We start from the raw sequence: 25179 nt of genomic DNA, 5'->3' as shown, positions 1-25179 counted from the left end.
CAGTGGTAGCCCAAACCATGACACCAAGCATTATTCAATTGTTGCAGAAACCAGTTCATCCTGGACTTCTGTCCTCTCTAACATTTATCAAAAAGAAAACCAATGACCTAGCTGAAGGTCAGGCTAAAAATAAAATGAAATCATGCACATATGCCACCTCACATCATGCTTTGAAAGTGAGTTTGTTTATTGACAGCAAGCCAAGAACTGATTTTGTTACTTCTTTAAACAGACATTTTATATGCCAAATAAAAACTTGTAAACAGCAAAGAATATCCAAATAGACCCATACACTGTGGTCTACTGAGCATCATCACTTTGAAGTCAGAAGGATACAGCTGGCTAATGACATTCACAACACACCACAGCTTTTAATCATCTGGAGAAAAGGACAGGGGTAACTGGTAAGTCATTCCACCAGCCCTCCTCTGAGCGTGCTTATCATTTACCTTTGGTAAGCAATTCTTCTGCAGCATCAGACATGTCCACACGAAAAAGCAGGTACTGTTGGGCCTCCAGGAGAAGACCTGGGAAGTCTTTTTCAATGGAAGCAAAATGTTCAATCTTATTTTTCACAGATGCCAGCACCTGCCAAAACAACAGTAACAATTACTTCTTTCTCCTTTGCTCCTAGTGCAGCCACAGACTGAATATTCAGGCTTTCTCTACCTGCATTAAAATAGAATTCCAACAAAAGCTATGGTCATACAGAGTTTCCAGTTCTTTGCACAAATGTAATTAAAACATGGAAATGAAATAAGAAGCTCTCAGACAGGTAGGAAAGCTCCATGTGAAAGTGAAAGGAGCTAATGTAAGGCTTAAGGAGACACTAAAGACACTGCTCCAGTAGGCATGGCTAACACCTGTGGTAAGTACCTGATAGAGTGAGCGCACGCTGGGCTGAAACACCATGTTGGTGTTGAGCAGAAAGGAGCGAAGAAGCGGCTGTGGATAACTTGCCAGCTGAGTAATAATCCCAATAAGCAGCAAATTTACATGCAAGGAATTCTCCAGCATGTTCTCCAGCTTCGACAACACTACGCTGATGAATGGTCCTGCAAGAAAAGAAGAAGGAATCAATGTTTTGTTTCCACAGAAGAAAATCCCTAAGATCCAGGAAAAAGGCACTTAAAGGGAATTTTGACCATTATAACCAACCAAATTAGCCCTCCCACACAGTAATTAAAGACAGCAGGGAGAAAACCCAAACTGTAGCTGAACACAGAACGCAGACATAACAGAGGTGTTGAAAGCTTTTGTGGTTAGCAGCACATTTGCTACCTAGCCAACCAGTTTACATTAATGGCATATTTAACATGCATAAGTATTCCACTTGCATGTGCCAATAAGGATTTAACCTAGGACATTACAGTCTACCATTCTATTCCCCTTGAATAAACTGGAAGGGTACTACTAGTTTTAATGCAAATAGAATCTGCTCTTTTGACTCTTCCTGTGCCTTATTTCTATGTACGGACTCAGCAAAATGAATTATTGCTAGCTTTCTTGCTCTATCAAAAAACTGGTGTTCTAAAAAAAAAGACTGAAAATGCTATTCTAAACATAAAAATCAAGCTGTGATAGTTCCCATCACAAGAAAAGGCATCTTCAGTACACTAAACAGTCACACAAAGCAGGGAAGACATTAAACAGATTTATAAGCATAATTGCTGGTAGACATAGGCGTTATCATAGAAATGTCACCAATAAATAATAGCTTTAGTTTGTGTATTCTTGCTGAAGGACAGCCACTGAACTACAGAAGCATTTACCATGAAGTACATAAACCCTTCGTGCTCAAGCTTAAGAGACCTTTGCAATGCTGAGAATAACTTCACCCAAATACCACCCTGTTGGACCACATAGCTAGGGAGATGCTTGAGGCAGCCAGTACAAGGGACCTACTCACAAGTACTGTCCTTTGTCCCACCCACAGTCCCACCACACTATTCCAGTTGCATAAGAGCTAGGAAAACCATGCAGAAGAATCCCTGGATGATTAGCATGTTATCTTTGAATACCCCACCCTCAAACCTGGCAAAAGATATATGCCATGGGCATTTCTAGGATGAAGCAGGTGGCCATAATCCAACACCATTCCAGCTTCACTCAGCTTGCACATGGCTGCCATTTGAGCTGGCTGGGCACAGGCACAGCCCTGTTCAACGTGCCTGCCAGAAACTGCAGCAGAGGCTAAGGCACTTCTGGCCCAGAGCAACAGGAAGGATCAGACGAGGAGTGCCCCTGCTGCCATTCCTTAACAGAGCTCCACTAAAGGCTGGAATCTGTCGTGCCTTGCAGCAACTGTGAGCACAAAGCCAGCACTCCTTCCAGACTCATCTCTCAGGGCTAATGCTGGCACAGCTCTGCCCACAAGAGGAAAGGTGGGAGGGCCAGTGCTGACGAGGCTTCATGAGGCTGCTGCCTTTCAGCCACCACCACAGCCATCACAGCCCGGGCACCCAGTGAAGCAGCCCCAAACACTTTTGCTGAGATACAGTTTCTTCTGTCCCAACATAACCTATCCAGTTCACGGTGCCATTTTCACAGAGCTCCTGAGGGGAGCTCTACTGTATCAAAAAGGATGGCAGAAGGAGCTGAGATGTGTCACTGTTTCTCTTCTCTAGGTAACACTTCAAAGCTGAGTAGGTAAAGCTGAAGCTGTAAGGGAGGTTACAAAATACTTTTTTTTTTTTTAAAGTGATAGCATGACTTTCACTCCCAAGAATTTATTGAAATGACAACCAGAGGATGTAAGCAGAGTTTAGGAGCCTTGTAAGAAACAGGGTAACTGGATGAGAAGTCAAAATATTACTCCTTTCATGGCCATGAAGTCAAGCACTGATATATGGAGAGGGAGGAAAATACAAATTCCTGCTCCTGAACACCACAAGTGAAAATAGGGATAAGAGTGTTTAATGCTTAATGTGGATATGAGACATTGAGAAGGAATTTTCTTCACAGATCCATAGGCCTGAGGAGAGCATTTTTGCATTGCTGACACTTACAGGCTGTGGGAAACTTCTGTCAGAGAGAGGCTTCATCCCTTAATGCCATCCCAAAACAGTAAAAGCAACCTAAAAACTTTATCAAACACATCTACAAACATAATACAGCATCCCAAATTAGATACAGAATCATAGAATGGTTTGGGTTGGAAGGGACCTCAAAGACTATCTAGTTCCAAGCTCCCTGTCCTGGGCAGGAACACCTTCCATTAGACCAGGCTGCTATCTTTGAAAGGCCCTGCAATTTTAACATTTCCAAGGTGGTGTTGTGAGTACCTCCTTACATGCAATCACTAAGATCTTCATTAAAGCCAGGTAAGGAGTCTAAGAGTAAAACACACTGTAGATGGGTAAGAAACATCTAGGCTTACTGTGCTTAGCTTTATATCTTCATTTTCCTCAGTTCTGAGGTTTTCGTGGGTTTGGGTGAGGGGTGGGTTTTTGAAAATGAACAAATGAAGAGAGGGACTAGAATGAGAGACAGAGAGAACATTTTTGAGCTACATTTGACAGCAGATAATATGAAACAAATATCTGGATACAATTCACTCCTGGTACAAGGAAATTGCCACCACAGCAAAAATAGCAAATTAGTGGAAAAACAGACTGGATTTTTCTATTAAGAAACAGTGACAAGCATTCTGGCCACAGCTGACTAGAAAGGACTGCTTTTCAATGAATATACATTTTCCCCCTCCAAATGAATGAGAAGCCATCTTATAGAGGTTTTTTGTTGGGTGAGGAAACCCAGTACATGATTATTTTTTATTATTTGCGTTACTCTGGTATCTAGGAGACCTAATTAAAGACCAGGAGCCTGCAGTGCAAGGAGCTGCAAAAATACAGATCAAAAGCCCACTTTGACCTCCAGCAGTAATGCCATTCCTGAATAGCTTGGACAGTCAGCAGAGAGCAATCTTAAATTGCTGCCTGGCACTAGACAGAAAAGCATGCCAACAGCGAGGGCAGACCTGACACTGGAGAACAGGATGTCAGGGCAGAGCAGGATGACAGGCACGTACAGACATGGCACCAGTGCTGACACCTTCTGCTACAATGTGGAATAGCAGAGAGAGGAAAAATGGCACTGCGATGTTGCATCCATCCCATCAGAGATGAAAGCTGGCAGAAAAATTACTTACTTGGGGTCTGTAAATTAAAACAGCTACTCTCAACACCTTTCAACTGAAAAAGCCTCCACTGGTGTGACAGAGTTCTCACATACAAACAACATAACCCCTGCTCAATGTTCTAAACAATAACCTAGAAAAAACCTGAAACACTACTATTTGCTTTCACCACACTCTCAGATGACTCTGTTGTATTTTCCCATTGGATCTCTCACTCTCCTTGGAGTGGTTTCAGCTATTTAGGCTATACCCTGTTTAGTGCCAGGACTCTTCCTTGCTCTATGCTTGCATTGTGTGCCACAGTGTGATCTCACTGGCCCCCCTTTAATCACCATGCCTTCTTATATTTGTTATGTATGTAATTAACAGGACATTCCACCTGTAAATGGAGCACTCTGGCTCCTTGGAGAGTGCTTGGGTGAGACATCCTCCTTTGGTCCAAAGGGAGGTGATACGCTCTCTGCAGAAGGGGTATCTGCTGAGAAATTCTCAAAGTCCTCCTCTTCTTCTGCTGGAGAGACAGGATCAGGAGCATCCAACTTCTGCTCCTCCATGCTTGCACTGTTTGGAACCAGTTCCTTAATAATTCTGTCATACTGTGCAATGAAATCCTCACCATCTGTGCTCAGCAGTTTTACACTTAAGTTACAATCTGCCTCCTGAGAAGAAATCTTTAACTCTAAGTCTGGCTGTGGATCAATCTCAGTCATTTTCTGGTTTATTTGTTCTCTCATTACACCTTTAGTTGAGCTTGAATTTCTCTTACTGTGCTCATCCAAGTCCATTTCCAGCTGGGTCTTTGCAAGAGACCCATTGACTACGCTCTGGCTCTGCACCTTGTGTTCTCTGGCTACATTTAAAGCTTTCTCCTTGGAGCTGTCATCATCTTGAGTATCCTTCTGGGCACATAACCTGTAAACCATAATATCATCCTGAAAGTCTGACTCCTCTATGTAAGAGCCTTTGACGAGCATAATGGCATTTTTTTTCATTTCCTGAATGTGTTTTGGTGGCTCTGCAGGTGGCTGCATTTCTGTGCTTCCCAAATCATCATACGGTTGTGGCGAGCTCACATTAGAACCAGGAGAAATCCCTGTGTCATAGCTATCATCCCATTCTAGCTCCAGCTGCATCTTCTCACTGAATGGAGTTGCTCGAGCAGAGCTACACGTGCTAGGTGTCCTTTGCTGGAGCCGAAACATGGGGTGCTCCACATCCATACTGTTCTCCTCTGCAAGCGTCTGGATAAAGGTGTCTGGATCGGGATTTACTCCATCATACAAAGCAGACCAAACCTTACAATCTTTCATGCACTGGATGATGGCTTCTTGAGCTTCCCCCAGGTACTGCAAGTAGCTGATGTCCACAGCCCTTCCATATTCCACAATGCAAGCAGATTCAGAAGAGTGTCTATCAGGATCTGGAAGTAAAGAAGACGTATCAAGAGTAGTACCTCAAATTTTCTCCAGCAAGGTATCCACTAAGATGTTGCAGGGAGAGTCTTTAACCCTAACAATCCAACAAGGCAGGAAGACCAAAGCACAACAACTGAGATTTGCTCACATAAACACAACTTTTTTCTATCACAAAGATAGAGCTGTAACTCGAGATTTCTATGAGCCTGCATTCAAACCTTAATGCAGCAACCACTCTGAAGCAGCCAGAGTTGCTTCCATGCATCAGTACACTATTGTCATGAATACATATTCAAGCTGGATAGCTGTTAAAACAAGGTTTTGATAGACCTGGACATAAGGAAGGAATTAAACAAACTTTCTACTCCAGGCTTGTCCAGTTTATTGTTGCCCACTGCATTTCCTTCCCCTTCTATTCCTCCACAATTCCTCCCATAAGGTGCTACCAGATCAAACACAATTAATGATTTTGTCTTCCCCTGAGCACCAATTACCTTTAGTTAGTGCTGGTTTTGTCCAGAGAATATAGTCTTTTCCTTGGCTTTCAAGTGTCAAAGTGATTCCGGTGGAGCAGCAGAGAGGTGTCAGGGCCAGCAGTTTTGCAGCAGATACAGAGTAGCAGTCTCTCTCTTTCACAGCCCGCCGCTGGCTCAGCATCATGTGGTTGCACGGGATCAGATACCTGAAACAGCAGCACCCAGCATCACTTATCCTTTCATGTTAGAGAGAGCAACAACACAGAGAATTCCCTTCCCACCTTCTGCCTTCTCAAAAAACAGCAATATTAATATTTACATGGATCAATTTTCTAAACCTCTCAAGAGCATGAAACCATGACTCTTTATATTGTGATGCTTGGTTTGATAAGGAGCTGTCAAGACGAGCAGAGATAGGAGACAGTTGCATCAGAATAGGGAATCCTTTGCAGGTCAGAGCAAACCTGTTGTAAGAAAGTATGGAGGAAGTGTGGGATGGGCAGATGTCAAAGGCCAGCAGAATGGTTTGGTCTGGCTATGAATGCATTCTGTCTCAGAATCCTCAATTTATTTGTTTTCCTGGGAAATCCAGAGAGGCAGTTTGCCAGGTGAGCAGTCAGAAAGAAAAGGAGGGAAGGGTCATCCAATCATTTTACTGCAATACATCAAGACTGAGCTCTTAGGCAGAGGAGGAAGAAACTAGAGGAAGCTAAGGAACAGAGAAAGCAGTCTCATGTTGAACTTCTTTAGAGCACTTTGGTTTTTACTTTTTAAAAGCACTTTTATAAGAGCCGCAGTGATAACTGCACCAACGATCTACCATTTAAAATACAAAGAAATTCTAAAGGATTTCCTAAATAAACAAAAAGATCAACCACAGCACTCTAATGCTGGACTGGTGATGTACTTGTGTTTACAGAGGTCCTAGCAGTATTTCCAGGCACCACTGCCAGATCTATAGGGAATTTCACCTTAATGCCGATGTGTGAGGGGACAGACAGTATCTGGAAAATTCATGTGATTGGCAATTCTAAAAGCCCAAGTCAGATAGACCAATATTTCCAAATAAATAACCAGTTCTCATCTAATAAACATACCCAAATTATAAGTATTTTGAAGCAATGTATAGAATCACAAATAAAAACCAAAAATTATCACTGCATTTAGTACATTACTTAATCTACCTAGAATAGTGCAGGAACATGGAAGTATTCTCATTGAGTGAGGAATGAAAAGAGTTGGAAAACAACATGAAGGGTAGGAGCTGCAAACAGTATATAGGTCTGTATCACAGCGCATAATACACTAGAGAAAACATGCAGGAGGGAAGAATTATGCATTTAGAAGCAGGGAATAAGGACTTTGGAGGTGATAAATATATTCTTAGCTTCTCTCACTTTTATAGAAATAAATCACAAGAAAAATCTCTTGCTCTGGAGATCTCAGGACGTAAATCAAACCTCATCAGGTCTGGTAGACTTTTGTTAGGACTATAAATATTGTTATCTCCGTAGTTACTTGGATTTCTGCTCTCTTGGAGAACTCCCACCCAGCTCTGCATCCACAGAGAGAGACCATACGTCCCAGAGTGAGCATGAAGAATGGGAAAAAGAGTTTGGGCTTCACCTTAAAACTAGCTGTAACATCACATCTTCACAATGCAAGCCAATGAGCGTTCTGAACAGCGCCAAGGAGACCACACAGAGCTGGAAAATGATAAACATTGTCAGCTTTTGATCTGGAAATTGTATCTTTCCAATCTTCCTTGCATACTACATTACAATATGGTTCTGCCAGAACATCATGATTTATAAGACACTCTCAGAATGATATTTCATTTAGTCAGTGCCCCATGAGAATTTTTTTTTCAAGTTGTCTAGGGCTATACATGTAATATGTTACATTTTAACAAAATACAATCCTAAACAGAATTTTCCTTCAAATAAGCTACTAAAAAAATCGATCTTAAATATTATTCAAATGTATTAATTTAAGTTGACTTAGCATGAACTGAATGCCGTAACTTCCAATAGAGTGTTTTAGTTTTTATCTCTAACACAGAAGTTGAACCAATTAAAGGTCTTTTCTGAAAGAAAAGTTATAAATCACTTCAGGTTTCTGTTGCTTTAGGTATAAGGAATTATTAGTTTTCTGCACATTAAGAAGCTGAATGGTTGAAGAGCTTCACAACGAGCCTTTGGAAGAAGTCAGATTCTTGCACAAAAGGTGTGTTTTAACTGGGAGGGATGTAAGAGGAAAGCAGATTTCCTATTTTTCTCCTATGAAATTTACGAGGAGTCTAGTGTAACTTTTCTTCATGACATGAATCTTCAAATACACCTGCTGCTGCCTCAAATTATCCTGTATTTAAGAAATTTAAGTTTACAGGGAAACAGTAATCATTAGTCTTTGCAAATCTGGAATCTTCTGAATAACTAAGTCCAAGTCTATTTTTGTACTGTGTAAAAACATAAGGTTTAAAATACACTCAAGAAACAAAGAGGATAGTATTTCTACAAGTCCTTTCAGGCACCTGTCTCTAAATGAATTTAACTCTGTGAATTATTAATTAGTATTTTCATCAATAGTAATGTACACAGCTTTTGTGCTATGTTTGCACTTGGCTGAGCTATACTGCAGAAAACTCCTTTAGCATCACAGAACCACTTTGGCTGAGATCCTGAGCTGCTCAGGGCTGCAGAATTCTTTACAATTCCCATCTCATTTGCCTATGGAATAGTAATTAATGATCAGCAGAGACAACAGCATTTGCATTTTTGTTGACAGAACTGTTTCAGTTTTCAGAGTTAATCCATCATAGAGATGCACTAACAGCAGCATATATATTGATATTTGCATGCACTTACATTTCAAAACAATTTTCAGATGAAGCTACTGTCCCTAATACACAAATTTAATGCATATGCTGTTGTTCTGGCTTCTCTAAAACGTTACTGCACATTCTTAGCATTCACTTGCACTAAAACAGTATTCCCAATTTCAGCCATGAAGCTCTGCATCACCCAAGAGTCAGCCAAGGCTGCCAGTCAAGCTAGGCTCACTCAAGTAGTCCAGTGCAACAAGTAGTCATTTTCTCATCCAGAAGATCCAACTGTTGGCAAAGGTAACTACTCTCTCTCCAGCAGGCAGCCCTCCAGCCACTGTGCTGCACTGTGCCCAGGCTGAGAAGGGGCTCAGCACAAGCCTGAGATAAACCCTACTGCACAAGGGAATGAAGGCAAAGAGAAGAAGCAGCAGCCTCATCACTTGAACAGGAAATCATGCTCTTTTAATCAAATAAAGCAGGAAACATCATAATTAAGTAAACATGTCACAGAAATACAGACTACAGATTCCTGAGAAATACATCAGTGAGATCACAGTTAACAACTGGGATCCATTTGGAGATTTCCTTAGAGGGCTCCCATTGTTTCCCCAGACAGACATTTGAAAATGCTTGCTGCTTGGCAAAGCTCCAAAGATCAGAAATGCTCCTCACCACAAGTATATTTATGAGTCCCAGGGAGAGCTATCTATGATAGCAGCAACCCAGCACTGGTCAGAAGAAAAATGCTTCCAAATTTACCTTTTATCTTCCAAAAGGATTCAGACTTTCAGAAGCTCTCATTACCTCTATCCCATTTCCTACGTGTGAACCCACCTCACAGGTTTATTAGCTTTGCATAGTGGTTGCTAAATGTCAAAACACACACACAAAACTCAGAGGGTGGAGATATCATACCATTGGGTGGAGGGGAGAAAACTCCTAGCTAAACAAGTACCCAACCGTAATATATGAAATCTCCCCCTTAAACATTGAACCTACATCCATGCTGAGTTCCTGAACTTCCTTTCTGCTTGTCTTACCCGGAATGGTGTGTTGATTCTGCTGGTAAGTGTATCCAGGATATGAACATTCTCATGTCGGTGCAGCAAAATAAAGCGGAGGAAAATCTTGAGGAGGGCTGGCTCCGAAACGCTGCGCAAGAAGAGATCCAGGTATGCAGTCGTAGTCATCACTTCCTCCACAGTCACCTGTAAGCAAAAGTAATGCAAATACTGCAAACACAAACATACTGCACACACAAAATATCCACCCACCCATCCTCTGCAATGGTACATCCAGCAAAGCTCTCCATCCATTATGCTGCCACAAAAACACTGAGTCTTCACTCTTAAACTGGCCTCACAAGCATTCTGAACATATTTCCTACCTGTCTTGCATCCCCAGGAAAACCATCCTCCCTCATACTGACACCCTAGATCTCACACATAGTGAAAATCAAAGGACCAAATCATGCTAGAAGATCCCCAACACCTTTCTGCGCATGTCATCTCCTTTGCATCATACTTCTGTTGTCCCTCAGAAGCATTTTCAGACGTTGTGAATGCCTGAATCTACCACTTAATAAAAAATAAATGCCAGAGCAGAATCAAAGCACAGTACAAAGCCATGGTCGTGCAGCTTTAAAGAGAAAATTCCCATAGATATCCAGAATTTTGTCATGATTTTCCTTCTTTTTATTTTACCACAGCACAATTTCTCATTTCACTCAATTTTTAAAAGGAGTATGTATACAAATATATTCACACATAAAGCCCAACCCAAAATCAGTAGTCACTACTGACTATTAGTAGATCAAAATAGAATTCATGATCCATGTGACATTTGCATACCATAACCCACGCTGCTCTGCTTATTGCAATCCCTTGGAGATTATCTATTCACAGAACACACTGGCAAAGCACAGAAAATTCCAAAGCCCACCTCTGCACCATGTACTGCTCTTGCACAGTCAGCATTTTTTAAATAGTTACCCAGGAATCTAATAAGCTTAAGTGCACAAAGATAAACCCTTAAATACAAGAATCTGTCTATATGAAAGGAAGTATTAAACATCTTTTGTTTACCAAACTTAGCTGGATAAATGAAAAGACTGGTTTTATTAAAAAAATCAAAGCTGTCACTTAAGACCTAAGAGGATTTAGAAAATACTCAGAAGGGCAACGTTTACGTAACATGCTGTAAATATTAAAATCCCTGTTCCATTATGCTGCACGTTAGCCATGTACACACTAATGTCATGATGCAAACATTCTCTTTAAAGCATTTAGGATCACAAGCTGCTTCTGGGTGGTTACACAGAACATAGGAATGGAGTACACAGCCTGCAGACCTTATGGAGAGAGAAGCTCTAAAGCTAAGGTCATTGAATCACTCTCAGTCTGAGGCTTTATTCTAGCACTCAGCTACACCATCATTAATACAGTGGGATACTAGCTCATTTTGGCATTAGAAACAAAGCACCAGTGAAGCAGCAACAGTCAAATTTTTCATCAGGAAACAGAAGCAGCCCAGCTCCAATCAGAACCATTTTTTTCTTGGAAGAGGTTTGGGGAATTGTTGTATAAAAAGGAATAGCCTTCTGGTGAAAGTTAGTGTCTGTTGTTTTTTCTTGCTTTTTTTTTTTTTGCCTTTTTTTATAGCAATGAGTGGTAAAAAACCAAAGCCCAAGAAATCCATCATGTGACATCACTATGACACCATACAGCTCATGGACAAGTTTAAACACTCTGCCAAGGAAAGCCAGACAGAAGTAATGCATCCTTACGTCTCCATGTCACTTCTTCATCCCTTATGGGGAAAAGGAAGCACGTTCTTGGCTGTCAGTTTCACCAATGTTTGCTGACAGAATGTATATGCATCAAATACTGCAGCTGTACATGAAAGCAAGAAAAGCCAGCAGATTCACAAGGGCAGCGACCTTTCTCTAAAACCCACACTCTTTGGACAACTCATCCTACAATTTCTATCGGTGAGAAAAACCCACATGCTTTTCAAAGTGAGTATCATGAATGAAACAAAGAGCAGCAGCAGAAGAAAGCCAGCTGGAGAGCAGCTTAGAAAAGAAATGTTACATTCTGAGAGCGTGTTCAGTGCTCCTAACATCTTGGGCACTAGACAAAAAATAAAATCATGTTTAATAGCCAAAACTTTACTGATACCACTAAGCAGAGCTAGAAGAACCAACCAACTACTACTGAAGCCCAAATAGTTCATAAAGGAGTTACTTGTGATCTTGTTAAATGCTGGTTTTTTTTAAAGAGGGGGTTTTGTGAAGGGTACCACATTGCACTTAATTTTTTTTTTCTTGGGAAAAAAGTTGGTGAATCTGATTAAACATTTTCCAAGAAGGAGACAAGATGACTGAGTTTTATCAAGATGTAAATGGATTTGTCAGAATATTTTTCAGTTTTCAGTGAAAATGCACTGCCTGATCTTCAACACTGCTTCATATTTCCACTAGTAAATAGTCTGTTTTGCAGGGTCACTGTGCCACACTCAAAGCAGGCACATTAAAGTTGCACAAGCAATTTTTATGCTATCGTGTTCTAGAAGTTCTTGTGTTCTCTCAGTGTACATTTGTGTGTAACTTGTCCCTACGCACCATCAAGGAGACCAACCTTCTGCTTCCTTGCCAGGGCAAATCAAACAAAAATATTGCTGTTGGGCACTTAAATGCAAGCAAGGTATGCAGCTTAGGAAAAAGATCGATTAACCTGGCAAGCAGATGTCTGCAGTTTTACAATTACTGTATCTTATTTTGCCATCTTGCATTCTGTGTTTGCTTCTCCCTTTTAGCATATCTGATGGTGAGTGCAACTTCTGAAGATTCAAAGCACCTAGAGAAGTATTCAAGAAAGCCAATTTTAACTCCACGAGGCTTATTTTCCTTTTACTCTATGGAATACATTAGTCTGCTCTGATTGAGCCTCTGGAGAGCGGACTCTTTTTGCAATTAACTAGAGAAGGACGCTGGAGAAATCAGTTAGATGAGGCTAAACCCAGCCCTGGCAAAAATCCTTTTAACTCTGCACACCTTCTCTACAGAGTGCATCATACATAAAACATGGAATGTTGAAAGTGAGACTGGCTCAATTTGTGCAGTTATTATTGAAGATCTCTGTTTTCTACGAAACCAAAGCCACGCTATTAAGCTTCATTCAGTCTACCTGCTGGCTGTCTCTTCTTAAACAAATGTCTCGTGAGACAGATTTGGGGGAAGAGGGAAATCATTTCTAATAAATTCAAATCAGTACTCAGATAAACAACAAAGGAACAAACCTTCCCAGAGAACTAAACAGGCGCTACCCATGTCAAGTATGTCCACTACAGTCAAATCCTGAGGCAGTTCTACAAAAATTGTTATTTTAAACATTGATTACAGTATCATTTCCCCAAGTAAGCTTTTAGTTACTAGCCCTCGGAAATTAAAATCTCTGAAAAGATGATAAATAGCAAGCCAAAACTTACAAAAATCTTATATTTAATTTGAAAATTCTTCACCTTTGGTAATTCAAATGTCAAGAAAAATACTGTAACAAAGGAAGAATAATAAAATGAAGACATGGGTTTCTAGAAAAACCCTTTGTTAAGTAATTAAGTTTCAAGTTTGTCTTTGATAAATTTTTATTAAATTTTTATTAAATTTCAAGCTATGTTATGATACTACTTTTTTCATAAAGGTATTTCAGCAATAATAAAATACACCACTTCCTCAACAGCAAAACCAGAAACCCACCAGTAGCATCCCTAGCATTAGATTCTTTCTGTTAATGGCAGAAACCAGGGATATCTCTGCTCTGAAAATAAAACTACAGGATTAAAAATAAATAGAAAACAAACAAAAAAAAATTAATTTCCATTGCATTAATCAGACCACTACTCTACCATTTTTATTCTAATTACCCACAAACATAACAGCTAAAGTTGCTGGACTTATTTTTCAATATGAAGTGTCTATCTAAAAATACCATTTTAAAAAGCCTCATCCATATGTTTTTCTATACAAAACCAGCTGTTACAGATCTTTTTCTGAGACATAAACTGCAACAAAAAAGACTAGCTGAGAGTCTTCATGGCCAGACAGATACTTGACTGGAGATTATTGAAAAGACCAGGCCACTTTTAGCCATGTAATACCCTTCTATAATTATGTAATAATTTTTGGCAAATCTTTCCTTGCCTCCTCTGATGACTGATTAGATGGTGAGGCAGAGCACTGTAAAGGGATCCAGCTTTTACAAGTTACTCTGCCAAGTAATAGCAAAGAGCTAGAAATTACTGTCATTGCAAGTTCAGTTTAATATATTACACTCACTGTGTTAGGCCAATCACATGGATTCTTTACTACTGGCCATTTTCCCTTGGGAATCACACATATATTTTCTAATTTACAGCTTCATGCCCACTTAAATGAATATGCCTACATGATTCCTCCTTTCCATCACATATCCCTTCTTATAAGGACTTCATATTGCCCATGAAAAGATCACAATTGTTCTTATTTGAGCTTATCCTCTGGATCCATCCACAAGCAGTTTTAGCCTGAATAAGTTCACCTCACTAATAAAAAAATCCAACCATTTCCAGTCTCTTCCATTAATTTTCAACTTCTTGCCCCCTATTCATACAGGCAGAAGGGTTCATGCTGCACAATGAATTGGGTCAGGAAATTGATTCAGATCAAAAATATTCAGAAATAAAGGTGAGTTTTAACCCCAATCAGTTTCAAGTACAAACAGCTGTCCTAGCAAAAGAAAGGGACAAGCAGGGTCAGGGACAGAGAATGTTTGTCCTCTGGGGGGACCAGAAAACACAAACTGTTTCAGCTTCCTTCAGTTTACATTTATAAAATGCTTCAGTCTATACCAGGTTAAAATTCAATTGAACTGCATGGCTGAAGCAAGCAGTAGAGGCACATTTACATATATCCATACCATAGCTGGTAAAATTAAGTTTTGCAGCTATTAATGGGCTTCTGCAAAGCACAAGGCTATTCAAAGTTTTCCAGTGACACTTGGTTTACATGTTTTTACAGCAGCTGTCCAAATGCTTTTCAGTAAGGGGAAGGATGGTACTATTCCTAAATGGGAACTGACAGTCTTGTAGGATATTTATAAAGATGCTCCTTCTAATCTGTAGAGTATAATTTACAGGTCATTTCCCCCTAGCTGAGCTATGTAATCATCAAGCAAGTATTATTGAATTATCACAGTAGCACACCATGTCAGAGGCTTTTTTTTGAAGGGTTAGTGTGCAGTAGACTTGAGGTCCATTTGACAGAGCTTATTTGACAGGACTGTGCCAGCACCTCTGTAGAGCAATTCTGTTCACTTGGCCAACACCAATGTTTTACGTCAAAAAGCTGGTACAATTTTCCATTATTCAGACTAAACCAAGCATATTCAGATTAAAACAAGCCTTCCAAGTATAAAAATAATTAGATCATAGTTAGCAATTAAATGCCATGTAGTAGAGGAGTAAATGCTGACATTCAAAATTTGCTTTTATCATATAATTTGTCAGATTTTAGTGCTTTCTTCAATAAATTGAAGTAGTACAAATTACATAAACATTCAAGATGGTCTGAATAGCTGCCTGTGTCAACCAAATTCTTTGAATGCCAAACTAAAATGAAATCACAAGCATTTACAGTGAAAGGATGTATATAACCAATATGAATTGTATCAAAGGAAACAAAATATTTATAAATACCAAAGTGTGGCTCCTAATTATCTAGCACATGGTTTTGACTGCAAAATATATACATATTCAAGATCTTCTGAAAGGGATTTCACTTATATTTCTACAGAAATGCTGCAACTACCTAAAAGAATAAGGTGAATAAACACAGTCTACTAACAACTGTATAGTGATCAAAATAAGGCAATACAGACTCTAACAGAACCAGTAAAAACAACTTTGATAGGGGTATTCTGGATTCACTCTCGATTTGAATGAGGTTTCAACTGAGGAGAAAATTAATCTTATTTGATTACTTGGACCCTTGTCTAATCTGGCCCCAGAAGACCTTGTATTTTATTGATAGAGCTTGATGTTAGTTTTGAAAGTGCAGCTGGAAATAGCCAATGAAATATGTCACAGAATCCAATGGTATGGCTCACAAATACCTTCTCCCAAGTATTTTTTTCCCCTATGTATCAAAATATAGGGAAGAACATACAGAGCTGATAATTTCAAGTTGTAACTGACATGCCATCAGAAGTTACCAGTCTTAATTTAAGAACAATTTCTATAAGATAGTCTTAATTTCTTCTAAATCCCAGACACTTACACCAGAAAGAATAAAAGATTGTTTATGCAAAAAATGAAATAATGGAAAAAAACTACCAAATCAACATTTTCTTTAGCTCTGTATCTTTACAGAAAAACCATTTTATTCCTCTGTTTTCAAATGAATTTGTGACCTTGCACAAAGACATGCCTTCCCCTCCCCTCCGCAAACAGTTTCATTGAATCACTTTTTTGATGCCTCAAGCAACTCCTGTGTCAGAAGTAAGGGAGGTAATGCTTCTGTAAAAGGTACAACAACCAGATAACCAAAGGACAAGGCAGGGCTCTCCAGCACAGCCAGTTAATGCACATGCCCAGCTACATAATACAAATCTGGGCTCTGACTACCCATTCAGGAATGTGCAGCTTTGGAGATAGGAACGTACTTGTCAATCGCTCATTACACATGTAGGTGGGGTAACCCACACAAGGTGACAAGACTAGGACAGACAAGGTATAAATTAGGCTACAAGAACATGCTATATTTAGGATACTTATCTTTGAGAAATGAAGTTAGGGAGTCATAAGCTTGAGAATGTTTGGGTTATTTAAGCACACCACAGTTAATCTGCTACAAAAATAACCTTCGCAGAGCTCACTGTGAAAAACAGGTTATTTCAAGCTAGCTAGCTTGCCTGATCAATTTGAAACTTCCTTAACTGGAAAAAACCTGAACTAGAGAACTCCTTTTTTCAACTCCATACTAGCTTCCCAAGATAAAACCAGAAAAATCACACCAGGAAAAATATATTGGTCTCCCCACCCCCAGATTTTTTCATAGAAGCATCTCCATCCTCAACTGTTTCATTCACACAGTGAACTGTGTACATAGTAAGTATTTATAGGGAGACAATCTGCAAAAATTTTTAAAAGGCAGAGTTTACTACATGGTTCTATAAATGTCACAAACATTTCAAGATCACACATAAGCATATCTTAAAGTTTTGAACCACACAGTGAAACTTTAAACAATTTTTAATGAAATTCTACTTACTGAAATTTTTATGCTACTTTTACCAAAAGTCTTGTTTGATAGTCAGATGTTTTAAGTTGGGAGAAGAGAAGGAAATCGAGGAAAGGAGGGAAGAGGCCTGTGTGGATGAATCAAGAGCTCCTAAAAAGTCTGAAACATGAAGAGACAGAAGCATGGAAAGGTGACCCAAGAGGAATATGGAAAAAGTGCCTGAGTATGCAGAGAAAGGATGAGGAAAGCCAAAACCCATTTGGAGCTGAAGAAGAGCTTCAACACCAAAAGAAAGATTGTGGGAAGTGCATGCTCACTGCTGAATGGGGATGAGGACCTGGTGACAAAAGACATTAAAGACATCACAGTACTCAATCACAGAATCACAGAATAACTAGGGCTGGAAGGAACCTTTGGAGATACCTAGACCAATCCCATTCTTGACTGGAACTGTCTTTGCATAAACAATTAATGCTAGTCTGTGTTGCTGCAGAGCAATTTTTTTCCTCAGAACATACTTCTTGTAGAAAAATTAGAACATACTAGAGAAACATCAGGTTTGTAGTAGTCTGCCTGCCCAAGCCATTCAAAAGCAGAGGCAGAAGCTCATCTCCCAATTTTTACATTAAGATTGAACCATGAGTGCCAGATTGGATGTGGGATGCTAAGACCAGTATGCCACATGAGGTCTAGACAGACTGACTGACTTCCTTCCATCCTATCACCAAGAATTATCAGAAATAGCTGTTCCACACCAGTTAAATTCTAGAAATAAGATTTATAGCAACACCTTAGGAAGAAGTACCAGCAATTATCACCATCCCTTCTTACCACCCTTTAACCTTGCACTGATCTGTCTTCCTAATCAGGTATTTATACCATGCTCCATTACACACTGTATTTGAACTCAAGCCAGAACAAATCAGAACAATCCAAACTGAATGACTGAATTAAAACTAAAATCTTCACCCACAAGTACACTTTATGACACCAAACCAACTTCAGTGAGTTCAAAAGAAAAAAGTCAAGATACATTTAATGTTGTGCTAAATGAAAGAACTTCTGTTTTAAAAACTGTCATGAAACATCTGGCCTCTAATTTCAGCCCTTTCCAATTTTTTATTAACCTCAAGGTTAATTACAACATTAAGTCCCAAAATGGGAGATACGGTTTTCAAAGTCCACTCTTCCCCTTAGCATTAATGTTTTCAATAGCAACTAGAAATAATTTTAATGTATGAAAGAGCTGTTGCAGCATAATTATCTTAATACATAAATGTTATGTCCCAAAAGCAAGAAGGCAAAATATTTATTTTCTCTTATTAACATGGAGCACAGGAGAGAAAGACTGAAGGGGTCAAATGTGCCTCAACTTACTTAATTCCTTTTGCTACAAAGTTTTGGTCTCACAGATGTGAGAGCCTTGTATCAGATCCACTAGATGGTGCAATCCATCTTCTCCATTAAAATCATTTGAAGTTTACACAGAAGAAGTTAATTTTTAATGGGGAAGAAGTCAATTTTAATGCTAATCAAGGAAGGGTTTATTATTGGAAGAACAAGGAACCAAACAGAATATCAGGATTCAAGGAAGATCTAGGCTATGAAAATCACCGATGTTAGCAACCAACATGCCCCTTTTCAAAAGAAATACAATTTCACCCACTTTCAGAGTATATAAACAAAATTTTCATCAAAGGAAAAATGGAATCACAACAGCCATCTTTAAATTATTTAACATCAACAGGGAAGTAATCAACCCAATTCAGGAGATTTACTGACTGATAAGAATGGCTTTCAGAGGAGTGGTAGTGTTCAAAACAATCTCAGTCTTGAATACGTCAGAATAGTACACACTAAGACTAGAATCCATTCTGATATCTCCCTCATTATCTATAACCTTGACCTAAAACTGGTTAGGCTTTTCACTTCTAATTCCCAGTCTTGGTGAGGGATTAAGTCCAGATACAGGAATAGAAAAAATAACTGCCAGGTAAGTGAACTACCTCAGGACAGACTAAAGCCTTGATCTGGATCACAGCCAAAATTTACTTCAACCCTCACCCAATTCCCAAGTGTTTGAGGTCTGCCAAATCGTTGGAAAAGACTCTGCATTGCTTATGACTTTCTTGGTGACTATTCACCATGAAGAATTGTGTATGCTACCAAAACAAGTTGTGAACAAGAAAGCAGGGTACAGTGTTTCACTGTCCTCCAGAAAATGGAACAGCTGCAATGATTTGTGCTTGGTAGGCTTTGTGAGAATAAGGAGACCTTATGAAAGTAATTTTTTAGTTTGCTTCTGGAAGTTTTTTGTGGATTTTTACTCTCAACTGCTCCTACATTTTCTCCTCAAGAGATGTTCTTTTACAGCACAATGAAGACTGTTAATTCATAAAATCACAGAACCATATGATGACCTGGGTGGGAAGGACCTTAAAGATCATCTAGTTCCAACTCCCCTGCCAATGGCAGGGACACATTCCACTACGCCAGGTTGCTCAATGTCCCATCCAACCTGGCCTGGAACACCTTCAGGGATAGGGAACTGACATAGTCTGCAACAGCCAGAAATATAGCTTTTTGCAACCTGACCAAAAAAAAGTAAATACATAATTTACTAACATTGGTGATACATTTTACGAAGGATAAACGCTAAAATTCAAAGAAAAAATTAATTATTTTTATTCAAAGTAACACAAATTGCATTCTAATGCATTAGAAAATTAATACCAAACTCTACTTTAGGAAAATAACTCTACCCAATATGATAAGGAACTACAAAACAATAGCAACTTCACTAAGACTAGCATAGTATTTCTTGACTAAATATCTTCCTTGTGAGCATCTTCCTTTGGAAAATATTCATTTAGGAAAAAAAATGCTCACAGAAACATGTCTGCCATGATGAAATGTCTAAAATGTCACTGTGTTTTTGATGATATGTGAGTCTAGAACAACACAAACATATTGGTTTTTCATTACACTTAAGAATTTTAAACGTTTTCAGAAATACCTCTATGCTGCTTATGAAAGTATATAGAATGAAAAGATGGAAAGTTAGTCTAGGAACATACTGAACTGCATCGAAGTCACTACTGACAGTACAGCTGATATTATTATTGTTATTATTATCTGATATTATTATTATATCTGAGTTTATCTTCACACAGAGATCTTCCATAATACTTATTCCCATTATTCTTCTGTGCCATGCTTGCAGACATCACTGACCTTATGGAGCGCAGGAGCCATTACCGGCACCAAAAATCCATTGTAAATGTAATTCACAAGCTGGTTGCGTATCAAGGGATGTGCCACCTAAGAGGGTGGGGGAGAGAAAGACACAGAACAGCTCCAGTGAGATTTAAAAGACAGGGCACAGAATGCTGTTATTCACTACCAAAACCCTTTCCCATTTAATAAGACATTCATTAGTCCTTCTCACCAGCATTTGATATGATTCTGGTTCTTAACAACTGTTTCTTCTACAAAGAAATACACACACCATCTTTAATTACAGTAAGTCTGCTAAACTCAGAGACATGGCTTTTCAATCTTCCTGCATGCTGACAAAGATGAATGGATGGGCAGAGAAGTGTATATAGTCATGCATCAAAGCAAGATCTGAAATTCTAAATTCAGCTCCTGCAACCTTGTTGGGGTCACTTGAAGGTGGATTTGCCATTGTTAACTTGTCCTTCTACAATAAAGGAAAGCAGAACAGCTGCTTTCCTATAACTCAAAAGTAGGTAAATCAAAGCACTCTAGCTATGGGGCAAGAATACACTGTTCATATGCCCTTCCCCCAGCCACTGTAAACCAAAAAGAAATTACAAAATAAACCTGCATAATTCATTCAATGGGATGGTTAAGAACTTTAAAACAAACAAACAAAAGCCCACAAAATATTATTAGAGGCAAAAAATTTACTTTTATAATTAAAAAGTAAATGAAAATTTACTTTTATAATTAAACATTTATTTTAATTTGCAATGAAAACACATCAACTCATGTATATAAAAGCAAAATGAAATTCCATTCAGAAGCTTTCAAAACCAATATATTTTGTTTGAAGTTCAGAGAGATTGGAATGTCACAGCCTACATGTGGCCTCCAAATAGATTCTCCAACCTGCAATTCTTACCAGACCTCCTTTAACTTGCAACTCTTAATTTGGTAAGAGGAATAAAAGAGCGGCCGTTCCTGTGCTGTGGTCCAGGGAAAAAGTACTAAATGGCAAGAGGTCTTGGCTACCCTATTCCTTTTTAATCTCTGGCCAAAGTTTTTGGGTGAACACAAACCAGTCCATGTGCCAAGCAAAAATTCCTACAGTAATTGAGCTTTCCAGTCAGGTGAAGACTATACAGACACAATCAAGCAGCAGTCAGAAACTGCTCTTTCTGCATGTCAGCATACATCCTTAACCATTCTGCATCTATTTGAACAGTATTTTTTTTAAATCATTCATTCTTTACCTTTTTTTTGCAGTGCCCTTTATGTAATTTTTTACAATAAAGGTATCAATTATGTTCTCCTGCAATAGTAGATCTGTAGAATAACTCTGGTTAGACACCAAAATTAATATTGTCTCCTCTTCATGTTTAAACATGCATGCTAAAAACCTTGTATAGTGCATTTGAACATTGACAGCTACTATTATTTTTGCTTGTTCAAGGCTTTAATAGTCAATCAGTTCCTTTACTGTACTTTGCACGCAGTGCACCGAAACATATCTTTTATTTAACAGTAAATGTGACTAAATTTTCAATCCTATCCAGCACATTTCTTCAAATAACACAAATCCACAGTTTCTGCAGAATTTTTATTCTGTTTTAATGAAATACTGAATTTGGGTTCTATCAATATTCAAGCCTCAAAAACAATATATAAAGACAAAAATTTCATTTTACATTTAAATCAGAAAGAAATACTAAGGGAGCAAAGCACTGAAAAAGAACCCTGTAAGAACAGAATAGATTCAAAACAGGCCAATATAAAGTGAATTTCGACTTCTAGGAGGAGACCTAAATAATTCTGCTTGGAAGGCTTTCTTTCTGTTATACTCACCAACAGGCCAAACAGACTATTTTCACTATTTTCTTTTGCACACCATTATGAGAGCTTAAACAAATACACATATAAACCCTACATTTTCCCACAAGTAAAGGCATTCCATTTACTTCTAGGATCAACAGTGGTATTAAAATGCAATAAACATTTGTTTTTTCTTTTAACGGAAACTGCTCACAATTACATAATGTAATATCAAGCTTTCATTTGAAACATTTGGCACCTGAAAACCACAAATATATTAGTTCATCCTTACAACCAGAACAGACATTCTGTTACAACCAGCACAAGGCATTGGTTTTATATACAGCTTGTTTTAGTCTAACTTTCATAGTTCACGCCATTAACAAAAATAAATAATCTCTATGACTTACAAACTTCTGCAGGAGCTGTAACTACTACTTCTACAGAACAGGCTAACTCCATTCAGTTACCTGTATCACAGCATTGCAAAATTCAAGGGAGTTCATGAATTGTACAAGGGCTGGTGACAAAAGCCAGTCATCTTTCATCAGACAGTGCCATTCTTCTCCTTTTTCTTCCAGCTTTGTAGGCAAAGATGAATAGAGGCCACTTAGTCCTGTTGCTAGCACCTGTATTTCAGAAACAGAAGAGGAAATAACTTTCCATCTGCTTGAATGGCAGTACCACAAATGGTTTCTTCTATTAGTTTTAGTAACATAAGAAAGTGTTAAGATGAAATTAATTTCCTTTCAAAAAAGTCCTGTGGCGGAAATACATAAATATTTTAAAGAGCCTTCCATATAATATGCTTCTTTCAAGATCTGGTATTTAGAAGAAAGTGATGGAGAAAATCAGGTTATCTTGTCTTTTTTTATTAATTCAAAGTTATAATTTCTTTTTAAATCTTTCTAAACTTATTTTGTGCTTTCCTTTAGTCCCTTTCAGAAACAGCCATTGGTGCCATTATCTACAGCTTGTCTTTTGTTGGCGATTCAAATGTCACAGCTCAAACATGTAGGAAGTCATTTCACTCAGAAACACAAAACATCAGAAATCGAGGAGGAAAGTGCCCCATCAACAGAAAAAAAGGAAATTCAGCCCCACTCAGACCACAGATACATATTGACTTTGACTGCAGGGCACTTAGACTCAGCTGAATCCACTTTTAAAGAAGTAAATTTAACTGTTCATAATTTCTCTTTTCCCTTACTTATTTATTTGAAGGAGGGAAGCTGAAAAATAAGAGTCTGAAATCAGTTATTATTTAAACAATGTTTTCAGTAATATTAAGCCTTACAGGTGATTTATGTAGAATGTATCACCGAAGAGCAAGACAGCATTTTTAGTTACAATTTAGAAAGCATATTTCCAAAAAGTTTTTAAAATTTTGCTGAATGTATCTACAGTATGGTATTTCCAAATGCAGTATTTAATTATTAAAGTTATTTGAAGCCAGAAACTTTCTAAATATTACTTAGGACTCTTATCCTTCTGAGATGACTTCATAGAACTTCACAATAATTTTTGAAGATCATTTTCATTTTAATGGGAACATTATAACTCAGCCTGATGGAAATCTTTTTAATTTTCATTCAACAGACTCTTCTAAGAATATTTCCTCTTATAAATGGCTACTTGGCATCTACAGGGCTAGACTGTCAAAGCTCAGATGAAACACAGATCGTATCTACTAAAACACCGGAAAACAAACAGTTGACAATGTCCAGATCAAAGACCAAGGGTTCACAGACAGTGATCAGGTTGTGGGCATACACAAGCAATTGTAACTGTTAATCCATACAGTCAAAGTCTGTCTTTCCGAATACTTTTTATTCCTTATGGACATAATTTTGACAATGGATTTATTCTGGCATAGATAAGTAAACAAAATATTAAAGGGGAGGGGAGAATACTGTGGAAATTGACAGCTTTAGTCCAGCGACAGATACACAGTCTTATATATACAGATAAACAAAGGACAAAGCTCGACATATGTTCAAAAATTGAGAAGCTAAAGCTATTGAGCAAAGTTTTATTTGTACAATCCCATTCTTCTACAACCAAAATTTATTTAGGGTTTTTTCTTTCTCACAGTAGAAGTGCTCAGAAAAAAGCTCTTACAGAACTACCTACATATAACCCACACACTTACCCTCACAAACCCAGGCTTCTGACAATGAGAGAATTTGACATTTGTCCTGTGAACTTTTCATTAATGCACACTTGATTTTCCATTATCTGCTTAAAGTTTAATTGCTATTCATAAACACAAACGCACCCTCTCAGTATGCAATCTGATTCTCAGAGCTGTGTCCCATCCACGTTTCTCCTTCATGTGGGTATTAGCCCTTAAGCACAAGAAGCTGACCTTGAACAAAACATACTGGTCTCCACTAAAAGGAGCAGTGAACTCACAATCAGTCAAAGTCTTGAATTCTTTAGTCTGTCAGACTTACTGAAATAAGAAGTGACAGATACAGCTACTAAAATCTGTAAAGTTTTAGAAGCTCTTATTTTTGCTATGAAGTACAACACAAATGGCTCTGTGGAATTATGTTTCTTAAGCACTGACACAGAATAGCCACAGGAAGCAATTTCAACTCTTCAGATAAAAAATATTTTAAAATGTTCACAAAGTGTATGGTATAAATAAGGTTACCATCTGAAATTACCAAGAGAACAGAGTTTTAAATTGGCAATGAAACATTAATGACAGAAATAATCTGAAAGGGAAGGAAATGAATGAATGAATGCATTCACATCCTGAAAAAGCAAGATTTGGTTTTATTTTTTGTTTTACACAAAGTAGTGTCCTTTTAAACTTCTTCTAGCATTTATCATGTCAGCCCTACATGCTCATCTACTTTTACAAGCATCCTCAGCATTTTCTCTCTCACCATTGACTCATCAGTCCCTCTACAAACCAATTTCTTTGATTTATTTACTTTCTCTTGACTCACAGAAGACACTGACGACATGATTTGTAATGCCAGGCATAATATCGCATGATA

At 38.3% G+C, this 25179-nt stretch overlaps 1 protein-coding gene across 11 annotated transcripts in view; it reads right to left on the bottom strand.

Annotated features, from left to right (window-relative positions):
* FHIP1A (FHF complex subunit HOOK interacting protein 1A) overlaps positions 1-25179 on the bottom strand; it is a 92169-nt gene that overhangs the window by 20445 nt on the left and 46545 nt on the right. For all 11 annotated transcript variants that reach the window (XM_064417362.1, XM_064417370.1, XM_064417364.1 and 8 more), the window contains 8 exons: positions 22639-22797; positions 20366-20452; positions 9897-10064; positions 7656-7735; positions 6048-6235; positions 4518-5558; positions 877-1055; positions 450-588 (listed from right to left, as the gene is read on the bottom strand). In XM_064417362.1, the coding sequence (XP_064273432.1) occupies positions 450-588; positions 877-1055; positions 4518-5558; positions 6048-6235; positions 7656-7735; positions 9897-10064; positions 20366-20452; positions 22639-22797 (2041 nt within the window). The remainder of the gene's footprint in view (positions 1-449; positions 589-876; positions 1056-4517; positions 5559-6047; positions 6236-7655; positions 7736-9896; positions 10065-20365; positions 20453-22638; positions 22798-25179) is intronic.

Source organism: Passer domesticus, chromosome 4 (genome assembly GCF_036417665.1).
Source record: "Passer domesticus isolate bPasDom1 chromosome 4, bPasDom1.hap1, whole genome shotgun sequence".
Lineage (NCBI taxonomy): Eukaryota > Metazoa > Chordata > Aves > Passeriformes > Passeridae > Passer > Passer domesticus.
The sequence above is the reverse complement of the archived record's forward strand: the minus strand, read 5'-3'. Positions and strand labels throughout refer to the sequence as shown.